This window comes from Pseudophryne corroboree, chromosome 3 (genome assembly GCF_028390025.1).
Source record: "Pseudophryne corroboree isolate aPseCor3 chromosome 3, aPseCor3.hap2, whole genome shotgun sequence".
NCBI classification, from domain to species: Eukaryota; Metazoa; Chordata; class Amphibia; order Anura; family Myobatrachidae; genus Pseudophryne; species Pseudophryne corroboree.
Window position 1 is genome coordinate 298,178,130 of NC_086446.1, and position 27,976 is coordinate 298,206,105.

A 27,976-nucleotide genomic window follows, 5' to 3' on the forward strand; every position below is an offset into this window, starting at 1 on the left:
CGCTCGGTATTTTTCATCGCATCGCAGTGAAAATCCGCTTAGTACGCATGCGCAATGTTCGCACTGCGACTGCGCCAAGTAACTTTACTATGAAGAAAGTAATTTTACTCACGGCTTTTTCTTCGCTCCGGCAATCGTAATGTGATTGACAGGAAATGGGTGTTACTGGGCGGAAACACGGCGTTTCAGGGGCGTGTGGCTGAAAACGCTACCGTTTCCGGAAAAAACGCAGGAGTGGCCGGGGAAACGGTGGGAGTGCCTGGGCGAACGCTGGGTGTGTTTGTGACGTCAACCAGGAACGACAAGCACTGAACTGATCGCACAGGCAGAGTAAGTCTGGAGCTACTCTGAAACTGCTAAGTAGTTAGTAATCGCATTATTGCGAATACATCGGTCGCAATTTTAAGAAGCTAAGATTCACTCACAGTAGGCGGCGGCTTAGCGTGTGTAACTCTGCTAAATTCGCCTTGCGACCGATCAACTCGGAATGAGGGCCAATATATCTACCAATATATTGGTGCATCACTGGCTGCCCGTACACATGCTGCAGTGGCCGGCAGTGATTTACAGCTGAACTGGGTGGGCGTGTGTACACGCCCGCCCAGTTCATGATATCAGTCCCCGACGGATCGGGCAGTGTGTATGCACAGAACACTGCCCGATCCGTCCATAGATATATCTGCAGATCAATTGATCGGCAGATATATCTATCAGTGTGTACCCACCTTAACACTTCCGCCTGCAGCCTTAAGCTGGGTACACACTGGCAGATATGTCTGCAGTTCAATCGATCTGTAGATAAATCTGCCAATGGTGGTTGTTCATACACACAGAAAGATACACCAATACATCTGCATATATATTGGCCATCTGCTGTGTTGCAAAGCAGATGCAATATATCCGTGAAAGACGTCTTTCACAGACATATTGCTTGTACACACCTGCAGATCAGCAAAAGATATATTGGCCAATCAATTGATTGGCCAATATATCTGCCAGTATGTATGTACCCAGCATTACTCTAATGTTGACATTCTGACAATGTTGGCATGTTGCATATCAACATTATAACAATGTCGGCTACAAAACAGTTGACATTATGGTGTCAACATCATGAAAGTCAACATTATCATAGTCAACCTTTTGACTGTATCCTATATTTAGTCAAACAGTCTGGAAAATAGTAAGGCTCTCAATATGGTTGCTGTAGTACTTGGAGAGAGGAGAAACTTATAATTTCAATGGTTGTACAAAATTATTCTTCAAACAGATAAGTACCTTCTCACTTGCAGTTGATAAGGTGTAACTCCCTATCATGACTGGCATCACAATTCTCAGCAAAACAGAGTCGATGCAACTTCCATCCTAAACCTCCTGACCTGTGTCTGATGCATTTATGTAAGAATGCGTGCACATATGGGTCATATAGTCTTAGAATGAATGACTGTTAATGGCTTATGTAATGTACTGTATATAAAGTGTATGTGTGGATTGAAGAAGGTGTGTTTCGTTAATTACAGAATAGATGATGTATGAGGGGTGTGCAATAATTTTTCTGATGCACAAAAAGAATAATATTTACATTTACATTTATTCAAAGTATTTTCCAAAGGAGTCTATGCAAACTTATATGCGCTCAAACCACTTGGTGAAGCAGCTGGACCAGTCTGAAGCTTGTATGTCTTCTATACTCTTTATGAACATCTCCACTGCAGCTTTCGATGACTCAAAATGATTCCCACACAGCTTGTGCTTGATTTATGTGAACACAAAGAAATCACAGGGGGGCCAGGTCTGGCAGATCACCAAGCTCCTAAATACTGTAGGTTTATGGGCCAGAAAAACCATCCTGGGGCACCCGCAAGCTGAAACCTTGCTCAGGCCAAGCTTTTAATGGAGTATCAAGCAGAAATATCCGGATTAGATACCTATCTCCTCCTAACTGGGCCCTGGCATCCACTGCAACTATGGCCCACCAGGAACGTGCAGTCAGGGGAGGCAGGGGAGGCAGTGCCTCTCCTGTCATTAACAATTAAAATAATACAAAGAAGATACTTATGACATATTCTGTGTCATAAGTATCTCCTTTAGCACTGATATTATTTTAATCATTTTTATAAAAAAAGTTGTAAATGTGCTTCGGAGGCACGTTCTTGGTGCCTCCCGTTGTCTATGTTAAAGGTCCGGAAGCGGGGGGCGGGGCCAAGCTCTGGGCAGTGAAAGCCCATTAAAAAATGCAGCAAAAGCGGCACTTACTAGAAGTGCCGCTTTGACTGACAGGGGCATGCTCATATGAAAGCACGCCCCTGTCACTAAGACACTGCTCCCTGCCTACAAGCTCCAGAAGTCAGGAGACATTTCACTCCCTCCCCTCTCCTCCTCTCTTCGTGTCTGCACCCCTCTCCCCACGCAGCTAAGCTCCTCCTCGGTTGATGCCGCTGACCTCGCTTTCCCTACCTTGGATCCTCTCCGCTGCCGCCGGTCCCCGCATGTTGTGACAGTTGAGGCGGGGTGCAGGGCAGAGCCAGGAGTGCTGAGAAGAGGGAGAGCTGCTGCCGGGATCCTGGCTTCTAGCCCTGGTGAGTCCTAGCGCACGCGGGGAGCGTGGGTGGGGGGCAAGTAGGGAGAGCTGCAGCTCCTCTCAGGCTGAGAGGTGAGAGCGAGGCACATTTCAGCAGCGCTGTCATTGATGTGCTCAGTCACTCCCGGCCAGGGGGACAGGCTGCGGGTGGATGCGGCACCGGTATTTAGTAAAGCATGCCACATGAGTGCAGGGACCGAGGGGAGGAGGAGGGATGGGAAGGTGAGGGACGACTGTGGTGGAGCTGTGCTGTCTGCCTATGGGGGGGGGTATGATGTTGGTGCCAGCACTGTCTGGAAGGGGAGAGGGAAAGGGGGGGGGGGGTGCTGCTGGTGATCTTAGTGCCTGAACTGTCTGGAGGGGGTGGGGGTGTTCTTGGTATCTTTGTATCTTTGTATCTTTGCTTTCCATGGAGGGGTGGGGGTGCTGTTGGTGGGTGTGTGTGTGTGTGTGTGTGTGTGTGTGTGTGTGTGTGTGTGTGTGTGTGTGTGTGTGTGTTCTTGGTGCCTGACCTGTCTGGAAGGGGGTGGGACTCACGGCAATGTGTTTGGGCTGGCAACAATTGCACTAAAATCAAATATTTGAAACCCCCCTCCATAAATATTGCGTTTTCCCCTGTAATCTGCCCATGTGACTGCGTGTGGTGACCAGGAGACAGCCAGAGCCATCTCCCGGGACCCTGAAGCCGTGGCCAAGATCACAGAGAATAGCTACAAGGTGAGGCGGGCACCGTGCAGCCAGGAAGTTGCATTATTGTTTATATAGATAGGCACATGATAAGCCCCTGTAGCTGGCCTGACCAACCTGTGGCTCTCCACCCACTACCCCTACCCCTCTTCTTTCACCCTTTACCTGTCACTCCACTGCCTCTCTCCGTCACCCTCTCCCCTAGTACCACCTTCTCACTGATAACACCCACTGCTATCACCCTCTCCCTGGTGTTACCCTCTTCCTCTCACCCACTGCTGTCATCCTCTCCCTGGTGTCACCCTCTTCCTGTCACCCACTGCCTCTCTCTGACACCCTCTCCCTGTCACCCACTGCATCTCCCTTGCATCACAGTCTCCTCTTCACCATCTCTCTCCTGTCACCCTCTGCCTTTCCAAGGCATCACCCTCTCCTCCTCATACGACCATGTCCCTTGTTGTGAGGCCACACCCTCATTGCAAGACCATATCCACTTTGCCGGGAGCATGCGTACCTTCAGCGCATGCAGGGACATCGGCGGGACACAGCGGACATTATGGCTGCAGTGCCTCACCAGCCACTGACCTCACCTCACGCCACTGTGGCCCACACAGCAGCAACGTTGTCCTCAGTGATGGCTGCAGCATTCCTCATCTTCCAGGGACCATCTCCCATGTCAAAACAGGTAAATGGATACTGACAAATAAACAAACTTTAAATAGGAGCGTTACAATACTTGTGTGAGAGGGGAAATAAACTGAACTAAGCTGTAATGTGTGGGAAACAGGGAAGTGCAGAGGTATGGATGTGATGGTCTGAATGAAGCAACAGAACAGAGGCTCAGGGGGCACATAAACACTTGACTAGATACTCTGTGTGTCCTAGTAGTTTAAAGGTAACACAGTTAACAGCAAACATGAGTTGTGAACGGATTTGCAGATGTACACTGGTGAAGTTTTCGCACGGCGTACACATGCATTCGCACACTTGCACGGGGCAGGTTTTCACTCTCCATGGGTGGCAGCTATCTGATCGCAGACCTCTGCAAAATGCAGAGGAGCAATCAGGTCTGAATTAGGCCCTTTGTACACTCAGGCACCCAAAATGACATCTGACCATTTGTTAACAACCTATAAAAAGTATTAAAAACAACACTTTCAGTTTAGAAATGGTATAATAATAACTCAATGGGGTAAATTTACTAAAATTCATGTTTATGTTGGTTTCAGACAAGATTCAATTCGACTGGCATCGGTCGAGTGAAATTGCAACTTTAAAAATAACCCCAAAAAACCAGTAATTTACTAAACTGTGAAATTCGAGTTTTCCGATGTCGATGTCATTCGTATTGCAGGGCAGTGTTTTACAGGAGAGTTTAGTAAAACACTGCTGAACATTACACAATGAAGCACAGCCGGATCAGTGAAATCCATGCAGGGCTTCACTGTGTAAAGTATTTAAATAGATACATTCTTTTATTAAATTGCGTTGGTTCCTCCCTCCTGAATATAATCAAGCTCTTGGCTCTTTATGCCGGTCCTGGTTGCTAAAATACTGGGGGGAAATGTGTAAGGGTTCCCAGTATTTTAAAAAGCAGCAAAAAAATCTTGGACCGGTCCTGGTTCCAAAAATATTTGGGAAAAAGAACATAGGGGTCTCCCATATTTTTTATACTGGCACCGGGCTCCACTAGTCAGAATCAGAATTGGATTATTGACAAGTATATCAGTACATAATAAACAAGGAATTTGTTTCCGATAACCACAGCTCTCAGACAAAATACAACACATGACATAACATAGGGAAGATAAGCATGACGGGGTACTTGAGTACATGTTACGTGTATGACATTAAATGGACTAAGCGATTGTCGAATTAACCAAAATAGTTGCTTGGGGGAAGAAACTGTTCCTGTGTCTAGCAGGTCTCACCAACCTCAAGCTGTACCGTCTGCCAGACGGCAGGTGGCGGAACAGGATGTGAGCGGGGTGGAAGTGGTCATCAATGATCCTTTCCACCCGCATCGTGACCCTTGCCAGATAGATATTCTCAATTGCCGGGAGATTTGTCCCTATGATTTTTTTCCGCTACCATTACGATTCTGTAGTCTGTTCCTGTCATGAGTTGAGGCCAAGCCAAACCACTCTATTATCGAGGTGCAGAGAACAGATTGAATAATTTCCAAGTAAAAGAGGATCAGAATTTTCTGCGGCAGTTTGAACTCCCTAAGTTGTCATAAGACAAACAACCTCTGCTGGGCTTTTCCCACAATGCAATCAATGTTAGACTTCCACCTAAGATCCTTGTCTATCGTGGAGCCTAGAAATCTGAAGGATTCTACCACCATTACAATATTGTCCGCAATTGTTAGTGGGGAGAGTGTAATGGGGTGCTTCCTGAAGTCAACAAGTCAAGAAGATAATGCCACAGCCGGGGGACACAGTTATATAGGTCCCTGTGACCGAGGCATTACCCCTCCCCCCCCCCCCCCAAGTAGTCAGCCCTGAGCAGGGTTAAAGTTGTACTATCACAGGTCCATATCCTGTGTTTATTGTAATATTTATTTTCCTGTGGAACTACAGGTACCAGCGGGCTCTTTAATGTCCCACATGCTGGTACTTGTGGTTCTCCAAGTACCAGCATGCGGGGGAGGCTTGCTGGGAACTATGGTTCCAAAGCAAAAGACAATATTTATTCATAATTTTACACTTAATGCTTGACGCCCACCATAAAGTGTGCTGGGAATAGCATCAGGGGTCAGCCGTGGCCCTTGGATGCCTGGAGGGTAACCCCAGGAAACCCAGGCCAGGGTTGACTAGTTGGGGGAGGGGTAATGCCACGGACGCAGGGACCTATATAACTGTGTCCCCCGGCTGTGGCATTATGTTCTTGACTAGTGAAGTCCGGTGCCAGTTTAAAAAATACATCCTCCCCCCCCCCCCCCCCCTGTATTATTGGAACCAGGACTGTTCCAAGAGCCCGGTGCTGGTTTTTAAAATATTGTTAACCCCGTACGCATTTTTCCCCTAGTAATTTAACAAGCAGGACCATCTCAAAAAGCCCAGGGTTGGTTATATTCAGGAAAGGGGATTCCACACAATTTTTTTTTAATTTTTTTTTAAAACTATTTAACAAATTTTTACACATCTCACTGATCCGTGCAGGATTCTACAAACACGCCAGTCAAAAGCAGTTCTATTTGAAAGTTATATTGCTATACAAATTATATCATTTTGTGTCATTGTTTGGCTATTGTTGGCAGAGATTGGAGAATACAAATTCCTGGTAAATTTCCGTGTTGTAGAAGGTGCATGTGAAAATCTAAATTTGTTTGATCGATGGTCTATTGATTCATATTTGTGCTGTCAGATGTGAAAGTGATTATGACTTAGTTAAACTCTGCTGTGATTGCTGTGATTGCTGTGTAGTAAATTACCAAGTTGCATTTTCAGATCAAAATGCAAACTCGAATAAACACGCAAGCTTAGTAAATTTCCACCGATATATGAATGCATTAAAAATAGATTCCATTGGGTAAATGTAAGTGTGAGAAGCCGGAGGTGCGGGAATTTGTGTGGGAATGCCTGTATTTTTAAGGCGCCAATCATTTACAAAGCAAATTCAGGTTGGTTTTACCTTGTAAATGATTGCAGCTTTAAAAATACAGGCATTCTCACACACACTTCCGTCACCTTTGGCTTCTCGCACCCTACAAAATGTACCCCCATATCTGTAGTTGCTAACTGACAAATTGCAATCCATCAGTGTAATTTAAATATCATTAAACAAAACAGAAAAATAAAGCTTTATTAGAGTTCTGTCTATTGTAAACCATATATGGGGTAAGTTAAGTGTACAGCGAGGAAAACTCTCTAGCGTAGATATTCACTTTATAAACTACAGTAACAGACTAAAAATGATTTAAATACTTCATACTGTATATGAAGACCACATATTCCTCCTGAATTCTGCAATCACTTATTTTTTTGAGATACTTATAATGTGTGGCGATCAGTCACCAAACAACTATCTAGTGATGTCATTTCAGTAATTGTTTGGTGTATTTTATGACCTTTTAAATACTTAACTACTGTATTTGTATTACCATTTTGTTTGCTTGAAAGAGCTTGATGTGACATGCTGAACAAGCATAATTGTGTTGAAAGATATATACTGCAGTGTCATTTTCCTTTTTTTCTATATGTTATATACATATATGCATTAGTCTTATCTCATCATAATTGTCTGCTAATATTTTAATTCATCCGAAAAATAGATGAATGTAGAGTTTTCCTCTCATTATACCAATGTTTCCTAAGCCCCTAAAACTGTATATTCAACAATAATAAAAGGGATAATAGAAATGGTCTGACATGACAAAACTAGGTCAAGTGTTTTATCAAATAGCTCAGCTAGGATACTTGTCCTCTCAATTACCTTTTGTTTTACTTTAGCCCCCTAATCCCTCAGGATTGCCAATCTCTGCCAACATTTCAGCTATTCCCTTAAGGGTTAGAATGTTAAAACAACCAGAGAATGTGTCAATATTTCTGGCCTATGAAAAATGAGTAAGCTGCACACCATATCAACACTATGATTTTATTTGGACACCTGTATAGGTTTTAATGGCTGTCTGGATTTCTATTCTATTAAAGTAGGACATTACCAAAGTCCATATACGTAATATGATCCAAATCAAAAAGTCATGACAAGGGCTGCATTTAAACACAATTACACTGAACCAGATTTCATGAGAATGCAGCCTAACAGTTTATTCAGAGCAAGTGACATCACCATGTACTGTACTTCTTGAACAATATTAATGAGGTACCAAGTGCATTTAAGAGGCATTCTTGTGAATATTGGCTTAAGTCTCAAAATGCCTGCACTCACTGTATATGGGTGATAAATGGTCTTTAAAAATAGGGACATTTATGATAATAGAGCTGGGGATTCCATTATTGTGTATTCACTGATGAGTATAGAACAAAAAAGGAAATCCCTGTTATTAATTGCCTTATGGATGTCTAAGCGCCTCAGTTGACATTTATCAAGTCATAGCTAGGTTAGATCATCGCAAACACAAAATAGCTTAATTAGCTGTAAAAAGATTTTTACCGTCATACCAGATACATCATTGTTTGTTTCATTCTAGGAGTAATTTGTGTCAACTCAGCCAAAACATTATTTTAGGTGAATGTATCACATTTTGCACAATATTATCTATTACTTCTTTTTAAAAATGTGTTTAAGAGAAATGTTTCCAAGTATTTATATTCTTGCAATGTTGTACTAAAGAAATACTTTCTAACACACACAATTAAGTAGATTTATGGTAGACTTACCATGGTTAAATCTCTTTCTGCAAGGTACACTGGATTCTACAGGGAATACATCTGGGGTGTAGAGTTGGATCTTGATCTGAAGCACTAACAGGCTAAAGCTTTGATTGTTCCCAGGATGCATTGCACCGCCTCCTCTATAACCCCGCCACCAGGCACTGGAGCTCAGTTTCATTAATCAGTCCAATGCAGTAGCAGGTAAAAGAGACGGTAGATGTTAGTTGTTATTAATAATAATAATAATAATAATAATAACAGTTTCTTATATAGCGCAGCATATTCCGTTGCGCTTTACAATTAGAACAACAGTAATAGAACAAAACTGGGTAAAAACAGACAGACAGAGGTAGGAAGGCCCTGCTCGCAAGCTTACAATCTATGTTAGTCACATAGAACCACATTCTCACGACATGAGAAGGGACTAGCGGCTAATTCCATACAAACCCAAAGAAGCTAAGTGCATCAGGGTGGGTGTCCCGTGGAAACCAGTGTACCTCGCAGAAAGAAATTTAACTATGGTAAGTCTACGATAAATATCCTTTTCTGCCACGGGGTACATTGGGATTCCACAGGGAATACATCGGGGATGTCCAAAAGCAGTTGCTCATGGGAGGGGACACACCGAAGCCAGCATAAGAACCCGGTGTCCAAAGGAAGCATCCTGGGAGGCGTAAGTATCAAAGGCATAGAACCTAATGAACGTGTTCACTGAGGATCACATAGCCACCTTGCACAATTGTTCAGTGGACGCGCCTCGGCGGGCCGCCCAAAAAAGTCCAACAGACCAAGCAGAATGGGCTTTAATAGCAGAAGGAGCTGGAAGACTAGCCTGTGCATATGCTTGTGCAATCACCATTCTAATCCATCTGGCCAATGGGGGTCATTCTGACCTGATCGTAGCTGTGCTAAATTTAGCACAGCTACGATCACTTACACTGACATGCGGGGGGACGCCCAGCACAGGGCTAGTCCGTCTTGCATGTCAGGCCGCCCCCATCCCCCCCCCCCCCGCACAAGTACAAAAGCATCGCAGAGCGATGATGCTTTTGTACTTGAAGAGTAACTCCCAGCCAGCGCAGCTCCTGCGGCTGGCCGGGAGTTACTCCACGCTGCCCGTGTTGCAGCGGCTGCATGTGACATCACGCAGCTGCTGCGGCCCGCCTCCCCATGGTCCAGCCACGCCTGCGTTGGCCGGACTGCGCCCACAAAATGTCGGCCAAATGCTGCTGTGCTGTCCCCTCGTGGCCAGCGACCGCCTCTGCCTGTCAATCAGGCAGAGGCAATCCCTAGGCAACAACAGCCGTCGGCTGTTAGCCATGCGCGGCGCACTGCGGCGTCGGCGCATGCGCAGTTCTGACCTGATCGCTGCGCTGGGATGAACTGCAGCGAGCGATCAGGTCAGAATGAACCCCAATGTTTGCTTGTTCGCAGGCCAGCCACGTTTGGGAAAAACAAAAAGTACAAAAAGAGAATCTGACCTCCTAATAGAGGCAGTCCTCTCCACTTAAATATGGAGAGCCCATACCACATCCCAAAGACCGGAAAGATGACACCACCTTAGGTAGATAAGCAGGGCGAGTTTGAAGAACTGCCCGGTCCCAGTGAAAAATCAGAAAGGGTTAACGACAGGACAAAGCGCCTAAGTCCGACACCCTCCTAGCAGAGGCAATAGCCAGTAAAAACATGACCTTAAGTGTAAGACATTTAAGATCCAGAGACTCAAGAGATTCCGATGGAGACTCTTGTAGGGCACTTAAGACAACAGACAAATCCCATGGAGCCACAGGAGGGACACAGGGATGCTGAATCCATAAAACACCATGAGTGAAAGTATGAACATCAGGAATAGACGCAATTTTCCTCTGAAACCACACCGACAAGGCAGAGATACAGAATGAGCCTTGAGGGAGGCCAGACAAAGGCCTAAATCTAAGCCTTGTTGCAGAACAGCGAAAAGCCTAGAAGTTCTAAGTGAATAGGCATCATAATTCTTAGCAGCACACCATATGAAGTAAGCTTTCCAGACCCTGTAATAAATTTGTGTAGAAGCCGATTTGCGGGCCTTCAACATAGTTTGAATAACCGCCTCAGAGAATCCCTCAGGAGTGACTCTTCAAGAGCCATGCCGTCAAAGCCAGTCTTACCGGGTCCGGATAGACACAAGGGTCCTGAACGAGGAGGTCTGGGCATTGAGGAAGTAGAAGAGGACGCTCTATCGATAGACCCTGCAGGTCTGTGAACCAATGCTGTCTGGGCCATGCTGTAGCGACTAGAAGTAGTATTCATCTTTCTTTCTTGTACCCTGGGCAGGAGTGACACTGGAGGGAACATGTATGGCAGCCGAAAGTTCCACGGAATTGCAAGTGCATCCACGAACGCTGCTTGAGGATCCCTTGTCCTTGATCTGAAGACTGTAACCTTGTGATTGTGTCGAGGCGCCATCAGGTCTACATCTGGTAGGCCCCACTTGTCCACTAGGAGTTGAAAGACTTTCGGGTGAAGACTCCACTCTCCGGGGTGAACGTCCTGATGACTGAGAAAATCCACTTCTTAGTTGAGGACTCCGGGAATGAACACTGCCGATATTGCTGGCAGATGACGTTCTGCCCAACGGAGGATTTTTGACACTTCCAGCATTGCCATGCGACTTCCAGTGCCGCCTTGATGATTTATGTATGCCACCGTGGTGGCGTCTAACTGTACTGAAACAGGCCTGTTCTGTACCAGAGGCAGGGCCAGTGTCAACGCATTGAACACTGCCCGCAATTCCAGAATGTTTATTGAGAGGAGAGATTCCTCCTTGGTCCACCGACCCTGGCGAGAGTGTTGATCCAACACCACACCCCACCCTGCAGACTGGCATCCATTGTCAGGAGGACCCAGTAGGAGATCCAGAAGGGACTGCCCCTGCTCAACTGTTGGTCCTGTAGCCACCAGCTCAGTGACAGATGAACCTCCGGAGTCATGGAGATCATTTGAGACCTAATCTGATGAGGTAGGCCATCCCACTTGGAAAGTATTAACCTCTGCAGAGGGTGGAATGAAATTGAGCGTACTCTACCATGTCGAAAGCCGAAACCATGAGGCCTAGTACTTGCATCGCTGAGTGTATCGACACTCTTGGGCGAGAGAGGAAATATCTGATCCTGTCCTAAATTTTCAAGACTTTCTATGGAGACAAAAACAATCGTTGGTTGTGTGTGTCCAGTAGTGCCCCCAGGTGCACCATGCTCCGAGCAGGGACCAGCGAGAATGTTTTCCAGCTGATGAGCCACCTGTGTGCTTGTAGGAATTGGATCATCAGTTCCAGATGACTGAGGAGAACCTCTTGGGAGTTCGCCAGGATCAGCAAGTCATCCAGATATGGCAGGATCCTAATTCCCTGATGGCGGAGAAGAGCCGTCATCACGGCCATGACCTTGATGAAAATCTGAGGGGCTGTGGCCAATCCAAAAGGCAGTGCCTGGAATTAATAATGTAGTATGCCAATAGCAAACCGCAGATATTGCTAATGCAACATGGCAATAGGTAAGTGCAGGTAGGCATCCTGTATGTCCAGGGATACCATATAGTCTTTGGGTTCCATGGCCAGCACTATAGAGTGCAGAGTTTCCATACGGAATTTGGATACTCTCACAAACTTGTTCAATGATTTGAGGTTGAGTATAGGCCGGAAGGACCCATTTGGCTTTGGAACTAGAAACAGGGTCGAATAGTATCCCCTGCCTCTCTGAGACAAAGGTACCAGCACTACCACTCCTGTGTCCAGGAGGGATTGTACAACCTAGTGTAGAGCTTTTGCTTTTAATGGATCCGAAGGGATAACCATCGTGCAGAACTGGTGAGGGGGACATCTCTTGAAAGAGATAGCATACCCATGAGAGGCAACTTCCCGCACCCAGGCGTCCAAAGTAATCTTTAACCAGGCCTGGGCGAACTGCAGAAGTCAGCCTCCCACCCTTGGGTCCTCCAGGTGGAGGCCTGCTCTGTCATTCGGCAGGCTTGTCTTGTTTGGAAGCAGGCTGACGGGCGGCCCAGGATTGTTTAGATTTAGGCTTAGTGGTTTTAGAAGCATGAGCCTGTCATGGATATGCCTGACCCTTTGCTTTCCCTGGAGGTCAAAAGGAATGAAAGATGGTACTATTAGCCTTCGGAGCAGAAGGATTAGTATTTGGGAGACACGCAGTCTTGGCAGTAGCCAAGTCAGTTACAATCTTGTTCAGATCCTCTCCAGATAGGATGTCTCCCTTAAAAGGGAGCACCTTCAAGGTCTTTTTGGAGTCCAGGTCCACCTTCCAGGACCTCAACCACATAATTCAACAAGCCATGATAGATGTAGTAGATGCCTTGGCCGCCATTACACCTGCATCAGAGGCTGCCTCCTGAATATGGTGGGAGGCTGTGGTAATAAAATAAAGAAATTGTCTGGCAGTGTCAGAAAAATCCTGAGGCAGCTCATCCTCAATTTCCTTCAATCCCTTTCGCAGCCCAGGAAGCTGCCATAGTAGGTCTATGTACCGCACCAGTAAGAGTAAATAGACTTAAGGCAACCCTCCACATGCTTATCCGTCGGTTCCTTCAGTGAGGTGACAGTGGGGACAGGCAGAGTAGAGGACACCACAAGACAGGCGACATGAGAATCCACCGGCAGTGGAGTTTCCCACTTGTTACTCAACTCCGCAGGGATAGGATAATGAGCTAGCAACTTTTTAGACAGGGAAAATGTATTTCCTGGTGACGACCAGGATTCCTGATGTATGTCAATTAAGTGTTTAGAATGTGGTAAGACTACCTTAGCAACCTTCTGAAGTTTGAGCTTATCAGGTTTCTTAGACGCAGTAGTAGGCTCAATGTCATCATCTATTTGAAGAATTAGCTTAATAGTCTCCACTAGGTCAGGAACATCAACCTGGGTTGTAGATTCCTCATCAGAAGCAACTGTATCAGTGTCTGACGGATCAGTATATTCCCCATCCTCATCTGAAGAATTATACGAAATATTACTGGATTGTGAGGAAGAAATGGCCCTTTTAGATGACCCATTGGCCCCAGAAGGGTGTGGGGTAGACTTTTGTCTAACCAAGGATTAATTTAATTGTTGTAATTGAGTAGGCAGAGTATCTGCCCAGAGCGGATTAACTACAGGGACAATATGTGGCTGCAATGGCACTGGAGGTCCCACAGGGGGCATAAGATGTGTCATAAGTGTACTCAGCAGACTTGAGAATGCTGCCCAAGGTGGAGGATTTAAGCGGTATGAGGTGACTGAAACACACAGTAAAAATACCAAATTGTATATTCTGTGTAACACTATATATATATATACAGTGTATGTATGTATATATATATATTTATATATATATATATATATAAAAGATACAGTATTCAGAGGGCACACAAATTAAATTATCATTAAAATTAAAATTAAAATCGAACCAGCATGACCCGAAAAAGACAAGAATTTTTAATAAAACCAAAATTAAAATTGTGGTACAGAAATGCAGTGTTTCATACGCACAGTACACATATATGCAGAAACAATGTACTTTACAATAATTTTTTTCATAGAACCCAACGTGTTTTGTCCGCTATGGACTTCATCAGGGGTACAGGTAATAGCTGGTGATGTAAATGGAAAGAGAGAGAAAGAACAAAAAGAGCAAATAGGATACATCAGTTGGTATCATGTTTTCTTTTGACAATTTATTTAACAAATTGAGTAGATATAAGGTCCAAAGAGGTGGAGAAAAACTTCTCATAGCATAAATTTAAGTAACAGATATAAGAAACATATTTTCGACATTACAATGAAAGTGAAGAGATATTGAGAAGAGAAGGATATTCTCTACTATCTGGGTACTTCCCATTTCTAGTGGTATAGTTGGAAAACCACTTGCTATGATGGTGCTTTGAGAAAATCCCCCACAAGATAATCTCACTATGAATGGAGATATGGAATAGTGCACGTTTCTAGTGGAAAGATTACACCTATTAGATTAGATGGACTAATTAAATCTTATAGCAGTGATATAGTTGGCTATTCCCTTACATAAAAACAATTATAGGGGATCTTCTTGTCAGATATTTCTAGTTCGTAATTCACGGTCAATATTTCTACAAGACACATATAATACAACTAATAAAGAATTGGTACGGTTCCCAATTTTTGTCTTTATTATGGTGTATCCTCGTACTTACATTTATTTATAGAAAGACCGGTTATACTGTATCTTCCGTGGTTGGTAGAATACCACAAGGTGTATAGATAGATTAAATGGCACTTATAGTGATATTATTCAACATAGCCATAATCTAAATTAGCTAATAAATAAATCTACTTACTTTAAGGCAAAACCAGATCAATGACACCAAACAGGTTATCCAGAGGGAAAGATAATCCCCAGCTGAAGTATAGACATTCATATCACTCTCAATAAAGTGAAAAACCTATTAGGTTAGATTAAGGGCCATAATAGTCTACTCACAGTGAAGGATTCTGGATGTGTATCTGCCTCCTCTCCTGGATGTCAAGTGAACTGGAGAGTCTGGGTCTGGCCTATTTATACCTATATACGTGTTACCTCACTTCCTGTTTCTTTATGATAGGTGGATCTAAAAAGGTTAGATACATGCATGCCCAACTTCCAGTAATGAGAATATATCCTTAGTACAGGTTGAGTATCACTTATCCAAAATGCTTGGGACCAGAGGTATTTTGGGTATCGGATTTTTCCGTATTTTGGAATAATTACATACCATAATGAGATATCATGGTGAATGGACCTAAATCTAAGCACAGAATGCATTTATGTTTTATATACACCTTATACACACAGCCTGAAGGTAATTTTAGCCAATATTTTTTAGAACTTTGTGCATTAAACAAAGTGTATCTACGTTCACACAATTAATTTAGGTTTCATATACACCTTATACACACAGCCTGAAGGTCATTTAATACAATATTTTTAATAACTGTGTGTATTAAACAAAGTTTGTGTACATTGAGCCATCAAAAAACAAAAGTTTCACTATCTCATTCTCACTCAAAGTCCATATTTCGGAATATTCCGTATTTCGGATATTTGGATATGGGATACTCAACCTGTATTGACTTTAAGATAAATTTATACTTAAAAAGAATCTCCAATTGTGGTTTAAAACATTCGTTTAATGGCCTGGATATCGGACTTCCGCCCTGCGTTCCACCTAAATCGTGGTGGAACGCACGGATATCCGCCCTATGTTCACTTCCTGATATGACGCGGTGCGTTCCACCCGCGATGTGGTTGGAGCACACGGCGGGATGAGTTGCTTTAGCTTCGAACGGGATACAAAAGAATCCCGGGTTCAAAGCACATCTCTTTGGGCTTAATAAGTTTCTCCCTCTCTGGGCTTAATAAGTTTTTGGGTGTAATCAATACAGTGCCCGGAATGACCCACTTACTTTCTTCTCAGGAAGTGAACATAGGGCGGATATCCGTGCGTTCCACCACGATTTAGGTGGAACGCAGGGCGGAAGTCCGATATCCAGGCCATTAAACGAATGTTTTAAACCACAATTGGAGATTCTAAGTATAAATTTATCTTAAAGTCAATACAGGTTGAGTATCCCATATCCAAATATCCGAAATACGGAATATTCCGAAATATGGACTTTGAGTGAGAGTGAGATAGTGAAACTTTTGTTTTTTGATGGCTCAATGTACACAAACTTTGTTTAATACACACAGTTATTAAAAATATTGTATTAAACGACCTTCAGGCTGTGTGTATAAGGTGTATATGAAACATAAATTAATTGTGTGAATGTAGATACACTTTGTTTAATGCACAAAGTTCTAAAAAATATTGGCTAAAATTACCTTCAGGCTGTGTGTATAAGGTGTATATAAAACATAAATGCATTCTGTGCTTAGATTTAGGTTAAACGAATGTTTTAAACCACAATTGGAGATTCCTTTTAAGTATAAATTTATCTTAAAGTCAATACTAAGGATCTATTATTATTGGAAGTTGGGCATGCATATATCTAACCTTTTTAGATCCACCTATCATAAAGAAACAGGAAGTGAGGTAACACGTATATGGGTATAAATAGGCCAGACCCAGACTCTCCAGTTCACTTGACATCCAGGAGAGGAGGCAGATACACATCCAGAATCCTTCACTGTGAGTAGACTATTATGGCCCTTAATCTAACCTAATAGGTTTTTCACTTTATTGAGAGTGATATGAATGTCTATACTTATTTCAGCTGGGGATTATCTTTCCCTCTGGATAACCTGTTTGGTGTCATTGATCTGGTTTTGCCTTAAAGTAAGTAGATTTATTTATTAGCTAATTTAGATTATGGCTATGTTGAATAATATCACTATAAGTGCCATTTAATCTATCTAGACACCTTGTGGTATTCTACTAACCACGGAAGATACAGTATAACCGGTCTTTCTATAAATAAATGTAAGTACGGGGATACACCACAATAAAGAAAAAAATTGGGAACCGTACCAATTCTTTATTAGTTGCATTATATATGTTTTGTAGAAATATCGACCGCGAATTACGAACTAGAAATATCTGACAAGAAGATCCCCTATAATTGTTTTTATGTAAGTGAATAGCCAACTATATCACTGCTATAAGATTTAATTAGTCCATCTAATCTAATAGGTGTAATCTTTCCACTAGAAACGTGCACTACTCCATATCTCCATTCATAGTGAGATTATCTTGTGGGGGATTTTCTCAAAGCACCATCATAGCAAGTGGTTTACCAACTATACCACTAGAAATGGGAAGTACCCAGATAGTAGAGAATATCCTTCTCTTCTCAATATCTCTTCACTTTCATTGTAATGTCGAAAATATGTTTCTTATATCTGTTACTTAAATTTATGCTATGAACAGTTTGTCTCCACCTCTTTGGACTTTATGGGGTATATGCAATAGCGGGCGAATTGGCAAAAAAGGCGAATTCCGGGCCGTTTTCGCCTCCAAAAATCAATTCGCCTATGCAGTGCAGTCATTTTTCGCAAAAAAACGGCCCGTCAAAATTCGCCTTTTCTCAATTCGCCTTTTTCCGAATTCGCCTTTTCTGCAATGGTACAGATGCTGCAATTCGCCTCCAGCATATTCAATTCAAGTTTGGAAATTCGCCTGCAGTGCTTTTAGACAGCAAATTCGCGATTTTCACTCCGCCACACTTTGGAGGGTGAAAACAAATAAAAAAATTTTAAACATGTTTTTATTGGTGTTTTTTTTTTTAGGAATAGCAGATCTATTTATATTAGAAGGGATTAGGTACTTTTTTTTTTTTAGGGGGAGGCACAAATATTATTTATATATTTTTTAAAATAATATTTTTTTTTTATTTTTATTTTTTTATTGCTGGAACGTAAAATCAGAAAAAAAAATGGCGTGGGGTCCCCCCTCCAAAGCATAACCAGCCTCGGGCTCATTGAGCTGGTCCTGGTTCTAAAAATGCGGGGGAAAAATTGACAGGGGATCCCCCGTATTTTTAAAACCAGCACCGGGCTCTGCGCCTGATGCTGGTGCCAAAAATACGGGGGACAAAACGAGTAGGGGTCCCCCGTATTTTTAACACCAGCATCGGGCTCCACTAGCTGGACAGATAATGCCACAGCCGGGGGTCACTTTTATGCCGTGCCCTGCGGCCGTGGCATCAAATATCCAACTAGTCACCCCTGGCCGGGGTACCCTGGGGGAGTGGGGACCCCTTCAATCAAGGGGTCCCCCCCCCAGCCACCCAAGGGCCAGGGGTGAAGCCCGAGGCTGTCCCCCCCCATCCAATGGGCTGCGGATGGGGGGGCTGATAGCTTTTGTGTTCAAAAAAAAAGATATTGTTTTTTCCATTAGTACTACAAGTCCCAGCAAGCCTCCCCTGCAAGCTGGTACTTGGAGAACCACAAGTACCAGCATGCGGGAGAAAAACGGGCCCGCTGGTACCTGTAGTTCTAATGGAAAAAAAATACCCAAATAAAAACAGGACACAGACACCGTCGACAGTAAAACTTTATTACACACTGCCGACACACACATACTTACCTATGTTCACACGCCGACATCGGTCCTCTTCTCCATGTAGAATCCCGGGGTACCTGAAAATAAAAGATCAATATACTCACCTCAACAGGCTCCAGAGATAAATCCACGGACTTGGCAAAAAAAGAAAACGAACAACCGGACCTGCGGACCGAAAGGGGTCCCATGCTGACACATGGGACCCCTCTCCCCGAATGCCGGGACATCACGTGACTCCTGTCACTGATGTCCCTTCAGCCAATCAGGAAGCGCTACTGCCGTGGCGCTCACCTGATTGGCTGGACGCCGTCTGTACTCTGACAGCGCCTCGCAAAGCCGCTCCATTACTTTCAATGGTGGGAACTTAGCGGCTAGCGGTGGGGTCACCCGCCGGTCACCGCTGACCGGCGGGTGACCCACCGCTAGCCGCTAAGTTCCCACCATTGAATATAATGGAGGGAGCTGTGCGATGCGCTGTCACAGCGATCAGCCAATCAGGTGAGCGCAACGAAGTTGCGCTTCCTGATTGGCTTAGAGACCTGTCAGTGACAGCTGTCACTGACAGATCTTAATCGTGGAAAGGTGTCCCATGTGTCAGCATGGGACCCCTTTCAGTCCGTTTTTGGTGCGGGTAAATGCGCTTTCTTTTTTTGCCAAGTACGTGGATTTATCTCTGGACCCTGAGGTGAGTATATTGAACTTTGCTTTTCAGGTATCCGTGGATTCTACATGGAGAAGAGGACCGATGTCGGCGTGTGAACATAGGTAAGTATGTGTGTGTCGGTAGTGTGAAATAAAGTTTTACTGTCGACGGTGTCTGTGTACTGTTTTTATTTGGGTATTTTTTTTCCAGTAGTACTACAGGTACCAGCGGGCCCGTTTTTCTCCCGCATGCTGGTACTTGTGGTTCTCCAAGTACCAGCTTGCGGGAGAGGCTTGCTGGGACTTGTAGTACTAATGGAAAAAACAATATCTTTTTTTTTGAACACAAAGGCTATCAGCCCCCCCATCCGCAGCCCATTGGATGGGGGGGGACAGCCTCGGGCTTCACCCCTGGCCCTTGGGTGGCTGGGGGGGGGACCCCTTGATTGAAGGGGTCCCCACTCCCCCAGGGTACCCCGGCCAGGGGTGACTAGTTGGATATTTGATGCCACGGCCGCAGGGCACGGCATAAAAGTGACCCCCGGCTGTGGCATTATCTGTCCAGCTAGTGGAGCCCGATGCTGGTGTTAAAAATACGGGGGACCCCTACTCGTTTTGTCCCCCGTATTTTTGGCACCAGCATCAGGCGCAGAGCCCGGTGCTGGTTTTAAAAATACGGGGGATCCCCTGTCAATTTTTCCCCCGCATTTTTAGAACCAGGACCAGCTCAATGAGCCCGAGGCTGGTTATGCTTTGGAGGGGGGACCCCACGCCATTTTTTTCCCTGATTTTACCGTTCCAGCAATAAAAAAATTATTTTAAAAAAATATATAAATTATATTTGTGCCTCCCCCCCCCAAAAAAAAAAAGTACCTAATCCCTTCTATTATAAATAGATCTGCTATTCCCCAAAAAAAAAACACCAATAAAAACATGTTTAAAATTTGTCCCGGCCTTTGGGAGAAAGGGGTATGATGTGAAAACATTGGACCCCTTTCATTAGTCCGCTGGATCGGTGTGCGTTTTTTTGTTTTGCCAAGTACGTGGATTATCTCTCTGGACCTGGATGTACCTCTGGACGCTGGAAGGTGAGTATGATTTTTTGACAGGTACCTTCGGTTCGTCGGAGATCGTTGCAGTCGGCGTGTCAACACAGGTGAGATGGATTGCCCAGAACTCCCTTTGTCCAAAATCACCCTGGCATGTCCAAAATGCATCCCTCCGGCACTTGCGTCACTACACATCCAAACATTCCATGAAACAGCAATGCTGGTCAGGGAATGTTTGGATGTGTAGTGATGCAAGTGCAGGAGGGTTGCATTTGGGCCGCTGCAACCCGCTTGTGTTGTGTGGACTGTATGTACCTCTTCTTTCCATTCCCAGGGTGACACTATTACCCACATCTGGTAGCTCATACTGTTCTCTTCCACAGGTCCTGCGTTGTATCTTCCCAAGTGGCGTGGATGTGAGGAGACACGACATTTCACCCGATGTTCCATGGGCGACCTACTGGTGATGTGGACCTGACCCTCCGCCATGTAGCAGACAACCACCTCAGGTGAGATGCAATTGACCAACAAAACTCACTTGTCCTAAATCACCCTGGCATGTCCAAAGTGCAGCCCTACGGCACTTGCGTCACTACACATCCAAACATTCCCTGAAATAGCAATGCTGGATCAGGGAATGTTTGGATGTGTAGTTATGCAAGTGCAGGAGGTTTGCATTTGGGCTGCTGCAACCCGCTTGTGTTGTGTGGACTGTTGTATGTACCTCCTTTTTCAGCCCCAGAGTGACACTATCACCCATACCTGAAAGCTTAAACGGTTCTCTTCCACAGGTACTGCGGTGTATCTTCCCAAGTGGCGTGGATGTGAGGAGACACGACATTTCACCCAATGTTCCATGGGCGACCTACTGGTGATGTGGACCTGACCCTCCGCCATGTAGCAGACAACCACCTCAGGTGAGATGCAATTGACCAACAAAACTCACTTGTCCTAAATCACCCTGGCATGTCCAAAATGCATCCCTCCGGCACTTGCGTCACTACACATCCAAACATTCCATGAAACAGCAATGCTGGTCAGGGAATGTTTGGATGTGTAGTGATGCAAGTGCAGGAGGGTTGCATTTGGGCCGCTGCAACCCGCTTGTGTTGTGTGGTCTGTATTTACCTCTTCTTTCCTGTCCCAGGGTGACACTATTACCCACATCTGGTAGCTCATACTGTTCTCTTCCACAGATCTTCCGGTGTATCCTTCCTAAGTGGTGTGGACGTGAAGAGACAGATCCCCTGATGTTCCCTGGGCAATCTTACATACAATTCAACTGCATTACAAATTTTAATAAAAACCACAGGAAACTTCTATTTTTAAAAGTTTATTGAAGATTAAAAAATTTTTAATAAAGTTTGAAAGTTAATTAAAAAAAAAAAGTAGTTTGTTCTTCTTTACATTCTTTTCTTGTGTATATAGATATCTGTGGGGAAAAGAAAAAAAAAAAGTATATTAAAGTAAAAACACACTTGTTCATTTTTTCCAATGAAAATTTGTGGAACAACACAGCCCAGCATGAGCCATTGCTGGGCGGTGTTGTTCTACAAAGGCATGCGGTTCAAAGTGAAAGAGTGTCGTCAGTGGTCAGCACTTTGACATGCTAACATTTGTGGAACAACACAGCCCAGCATGAGCCATTGCTGGGCGGTGTTGTTCTACAAAGGCATGCGGTTCAAAGTGAAAGAGTGTCGTCAGTGGTCAGCACTTTGACATGCTAACATTTGTGGAACAACACAGCCCAGCATGAGACATTGCTGGGCGGTGTTGTTCTACAAAGGCATGCGGTTCAAAGTGAAAGAGTGTCGTCAGTGGTCAGCACTTTGACATGCTAACATTTGTGGAACAACACAGCCCAGCATGAGCCATTGCTGGGCGGTGTTGTTCTACAAAGGCATGCGGTTCAAAGTGAAAGAGTGTCGTCAGTGGTCAGCACTTTGACATGCTAACATTTGTGGAACAACACAGCCCAGCATGAGACATTGCTGGGCGGTGTTGTTCTACAAAGGCATGCGATTCAAAGTGAAAGAGTGTCGTCAGTGGTCAGCACTTTGACAGGCTAACATTTGTGGAACAACACAGCCCAGCATGAGCCATTGCTGGGCGGTGTTGTTCTACAAAGGCATGCGGTTCAAAGTTTCTTGAATTAAATTTGGTTCTACTCACCTTGGTACGCTCAACACAATCTTATTCCGTCCACTTCATTTTTCCTCACAAATCCTATGAATAAGTCAAAAACCCAGACTAGTGAATAGTAAATTCACACAATGAAAGTCTACAGTACATCATTACAAAAAGGATTTTTTGAAGAAAAAGGGGGTATCAGAATAGCTCTTTGGCCCATCATACATGTAGCCGCAAGGAGCTTTCATCCGTTACCACACGCGCCCGCATACATGCCCGCGCATGTATGCCTACACAAAGCTCCTTGGTAGTACCCGGTCACGGGTGGGGAAGCCCAACAAAGAAAAAACAATAGTAAGAAAAACAACAAACTAATGGGAGGGGAAGACAGGGATACATGAAAAACATTTAAAATAAAATAAAATAATACGACCGGGTTTATGGTGGAAGTCTGTCCGGATCCTCTTCTTCCCCCTGATAGGGCGTGGATGTCCTGGGAGGCTGGGGAGTATGTCGACTGGCCCTCGGTGCCCATGCTGCTGAAGAATGTGCGGCTGGTGGTGGAGGCATCTGGGGGGTGGGGTACATCCCTGTATATCCCTGGTACATCTGTGACTGACTGTACTGGGATGGGACTTGAGGAAGGGTACGATGCGTCCTTGTGGCTTGAGACGGCGGATATGGTGGATCACCAGCGTGTTGATGAGCTGGTTCTGGGAGCTTATCATAGATCATCTGCAGTGTGGTTGCGATGAGCTGTTGGCTGGAAGCGGAGTGTCGATGACTATCCGACATGTTCTTATTGCTTTCTGCCAAACATGTGGTTTTTTCCACAAGCTTGACCAAGGAATCGGACATGATGTTAAGTATGTTCCTATTCTCCCTACGATCTTCAATTATGATCTGTAGTATTGTGGCCGTGCTGTCGGAAATAGTCTTCTGCAGTTCATGCAGATTGTTGGACATTTTCTCCATTGTCCTCTCAATGTTGTCCAGTCTGCTTCCCACAACATTTGTGTATGTATCCTGGCGTGTCCCAATCTCTGATGCCAGGGTGTGAACCCTCTGAACAGTTGAGGGATTCTGCCCTTCCTGGATGTCTGCCACCACATTCATTTGGGCAGCTGAAAAGAAAATTAGACAATATTATCCAAATTCAACAAACATTTTTTGGAAGGTTCACAATTCAATTTACTCACGCAGGGATGTAGCAACTGGAACATCCTGCACTTCCACCTCGTCATCCTCTGACGACTCCTGTAGGAGATCCGGCCTGAAGTACGAACCAACCCCCGAAGCTAGTCCGCTGCTGGTTCGTGGCACCACTGTTTGCAAAATAAATTTTGGAAAAGTTGATAAACTTTACACAACTACTGCCCCCCCCCCCCCCCCCCACAAAAAAACAAACAAACCTTCTCCATCCTGTGATGCCGCTGCTCCAGGAGCTCCACTTGTCCTCGTTTCGGAAGACTTTTCAAGGGTCTGGCTGGATACATCTGCACGGCTGTCCTCAAACCCAAGAAAAGTTTCGTCAGTTAACCCTGTAGACTCAAACAGATCGAGTGATGGGTCCACAAGGGTTGTGTCTTGAGGCTCTTCAGTCACAGTCCCAGAGCTCCTGGAGAGACGACGATCTGGTGATGGCCTGCGCGCAGGAGCTGTAGTTTGGCGCCCATCTTGTGGTGTGGTCGCCGACGGTGTCTGGTGCACAGGTGATAGTCTGTGCACTGATGTCGTCTGGTGCACAGGTGACCAACTGCGCGATGACGAACTGTGGCGCACAGGTGACGATCTGTGTGCTCGTGATGCTTGCGGCGCAGTTGATGGTCCGCGCGCTGCTGCCGATGCCTGCTGCACAGGTAACGGTCCGTGCGCTGGCGATGTCCTGTGCGCAGGTGATGTCCTCTGGGCAGGTCTGTCTGAAAAAAAAAAAAAAACACATTAGCACATACAAAAATTTTAAAGGGAACTACAGCTCATGTGAATGTATTCTTACCATCAGACCTCCTTTTGGACGGCTGGTCTCCCGCCTTCCTCCGTCTTCTGGGCGGTTCTTCCTCCTCGAGAAAGCCAGCAGGACGGCTGGAGTCCACACCTCCGCGAACTCCTTCGACCATGACAGGGTTCAAGCGCCTTCTAATAACGTTCTCCCAGGGTAGCCACTTCAAATTGAGAGCCGGGCCACCTCCCATAGCTGTCTCATGTCGGCGCTGAATCCCCATCTTCTTCTTGGTCTGTCTGCGGCAATCACTGTACCGCTTCAAGCAATTTTGGGTGCTCCGACGGTTTCCAGAAATTGCAGTTACTTGACTGGCGATGGATTCCCAGATGTTCCGCTTTACCTTAAATGCTGTTTTCTGTGCCCTTGATCCATACAAAACGTCGTAGGACCTGTCGACGCAATCCACTAGGACACAGTTTTCCGCCTCAGTGTATCTGGGTCCACGCGGCTTTTTCTGTCCTGCTTCTTCACCAGAGGCTTCCTCCTCCGACTGCTCCTCTGGCTGGCTTCTTGCCTTTAGGGATTAAAAAAAAATAAATTTTTTTTTTATTAAGATCGGTATGTACCTGTGAGTGTCAGTATCCCTGGCATTGCGCACCTATTACAGTAGGTGTGCATGGCATTGCACAAACTACAGTGGGTAAAGTTTGATGCTATTTGTGTCTGCAGGTGTGGTTAAGTACCTTTTTACTAGGCTTTTTCTTGGACTTCTCATGGGCCCTTGACGACCGCGGCTGGTCACTAGATGCCTGGTCGGTCGCATCCGCCTCCTGGGTTGGCTCCCACTCCTCATTGCTTTGCAGGGATATATCCGAGGGGGTGGGGGAAGGGGCGGATCGGGTTTGTTTGTCCCTTGACATCTCTGTTATAAAAAAAAAAACCATACATGTATAAATGGCTGACCCTCACAAAATGGCTGCCCCTTACAAAATGTCGACCAGGCTGTCGACTCAACTTGCTCCAAATCACCCCAAAATGGCCAGAAAGCATCCCTGCACACTCAGGAGGCACCCCACAGCAAAATTAGGCGGGAAAACACATGTTTGAAAAACAATCAGCCGCACATGTCAACCTGGCTGTCGACTCAACTTGCTCCAAATCACCCCAAAATGGCCAGAAAGCATCCCTGCACACTCAGGAGGCACCCCACAGCAAAATTAGGCGGGAAAACACATGTTTGAAAAACAATCAGCAGCACATGTCAACCTGGCTGTCGACTCAACTTGCTCCAAATCACCCCAAAATGGCCAGAAAGCATCCCTGCACACTCAGGAGTCACCCCACAGCAAAATTAGGCGGGAAAACACATGTTTGCAAAACAGTCAGCAGCACATGTCGACCAGGCTGTCGACTAAACTTGCTCCAAATCACCCCAAAATGGCCAGAAAGCATCCCTGCACACTCAGGAGTCACCCCACAGCAAAATTAGGCGGGAAAACACATGTTTGCAAAACAGTCAGCAGCACATGTCGACCAGGCTGTCGACTAAACTTGCTCCAAATCACCCCAAAATGGCCAGAAAGCATCCCTGCACACTCAGGAGTCACCCCACAGCAAAATTAGGCGGGAAAACACATGTTTGCAAAACAGTCAACAGCACATGTCGACCAGGCTGTCGACTAAACTTGCTCCAAATCACCCCAAAATGGCCAGAAAGCATCCCTGCACACTCAGGAGTCACCCCACAGCAAAATTAGGCGGGAAAACACATGTTTGCAAAACAGTCAACAGCACATGTCGACTAAACTTGCTCCAAATCACCCCAAAATGGCCAGAAAGCATCCCTGCACACTCAGGAGGTACACCAATGCTAATAGAAGACCCAAAAAAGTCAATTAAAGAAAAAAAAAAAACGTGAAAAACTACCCCAAAACCCAAGTCTCCCCCTAAAAATGCAGCAACACAAGCAAGGGGCTATACACATACCTGCACACATGCACACATACACAAACACCCCATGTACACCTCATGGCAACCCCCACTACACAAACACATACATACATGCAACACCAGACACACATGTGGTACTTACCTACAACTGTAGTAAAAGCTCCTAAAATGGCTCTGCTCCGGGGTAACAGGAATCCTCCTGACTGTCCTGGAATAAAGCCTGCTGGGGTGTCCAAAGATATCCACAGCAAACAACCAAATTGTTAGCTCTGCACCTCCTCACACCTCTCTGCAGGTTCACAAAATGGCTGCAGAGCACATGCAACAAACAAGCCCTAATATAGTGCTGCTTTGGGCGGGATGGCGAATTCAGTACGCCCACTGATCGCCGATTGGCCGGAATCCGCCTGCGGGAGGGGCGAATCATTTTTTCATTGCATATTGCGAATCCAGGGTCCCGGCGACAGGGCTGCGGCTGGCGATAGCGGGCGAATCACACAGAGGCGGATCTAATGACGCGATTCGCCCGCTATTGCATATGCCTCTATATCTACTCAATTTGTTAAATACATTGTCAAAAGAAAACATGATACCAACTGATGTATCCTATTTGCTCTTTTTGTTCTTTCTCTCTCTTTCCATTTACATCACCAGCTATGACCTGTACCCCTGATGAAGTCCATAGCGGACGAAACGCGTTGGGTTCTGTGAAAAAAATTATTGTAAAGTACATTGTTTCTGCATATATGTGTACTGTGCGTATGAAACACTGCATTTCTGTACCACAATTTTAATTTTGGTTTTATTAAAAATTCTTGTCTTTCGGGTCATGCTGATTTGATTTAAATTTTTATTTTAATGATAATTTAATTTGTGCGCCCTCTGAATACTGTATCTTTTACCTATGTCCGTCTCCCACAGATTTTTTATGAGGTGCTGCCCTACTTCCATTACAGCGCGAATTAAGGGTATTGTTGTTGCATATATATATATATATATATATATATATATATATATATATATATATATATATAACAAAAGGGTCCTGTACTCGCATCAATTATTCAAAGGTGGGTGCTTTCCCAACAGAACGAAGTCCGCTGAATATATCGAAGTCCACATAAGTGGCGGGCGCACTCTCACTGATACAACGCTTCTTCAATGATAATATTCTTTATTGTAGCCTCAGACAATCGACGTTTCGATCCTTCCACAGGATCTTTTTCAAGAAAGGCAATACGAAATCATTTATTCTCAGTTTATACAATCATTAGAAAATGCCTATAAAAATACAAAATGAGAAAAGACTCAGCCTCCCAGGCCCCATATGCGATGGCAGAAAATCTCTATAGACTGGGAATCAATGCCCCATTCATATAGTGACTGTATAGTTTTAAAAAGAATGTACTTAGTGTCAGATAATGTTTAAAAATATTACACACCACCAACACAGGTGCCACTCATCACCCAGAATAGAAAGAAGAAAAAGACACCTTAATCCTTTAGACGCATAATGTGCCTAATTTTACCAATGCACCCTCAGGTGTGGGGGGTATATATACTATGAGAAAGGTCTAAGCCTCATCACTTACTCATGAGCTCAGCAGCA

General features: G+C 44.8%; 1 protein-coding gene and 1 long non-coding RNA gene across 2 annotated transcripts; one reads left to right on the forward strand and one right to left on the reverse strand.

Moving 5' to 3' along the window:
* The first annotated feature begins 19,195 nt into the window (after window positions 1-19,195).
* Window positions 19,196-21,682, forward strand: LOC135055364 (uncharacterized). The gene is made up of 4 exons (XR_010243733.1): window positions 19,196-19,339; window positions 20,729-20,854; window positions 21,137-21,262; window positions 21,542-21,682. It is a non-coding gene; the product is annotated as an uncharacterized LOC135055364 (long non-coding RNA).
* Window positions 21,683-21,707: 25 nt separating this feature from the next.
* LOC135055365 (serine/arginine repetitive matrix protein 1-like) lies at window positions 21,708-27,056 on the reverse strand. The gene is made up of 7 exons (XM_063959332.1): window positions 26,510-27,056; window positions 25,161-25,339; window positions 24,472-24,991; window positions 23,888-24,394; window positions 23,675-23,800; window positions 22,518-23,599; window positions 21,708-21,777 (listed from the first exon to the last, which is right to left on the reverse strand). Exons 2-6 carry the CDS (start codon window positions 25,335-25,337, stop codon window positions 22,914-22,916), a joined length of 2,016 nt encoding a protein of 671 aa, XP_063815402.1. The 5' UTR covers window positions 25,338-25,339; window positions 26,510-27,056; the 3' UTR covers window positions 21,708-21,777; window positions 22,518-22,913.
* Between the last annotated feature and the right edge of the window lie 920 nt (window positions 27,057-27,976).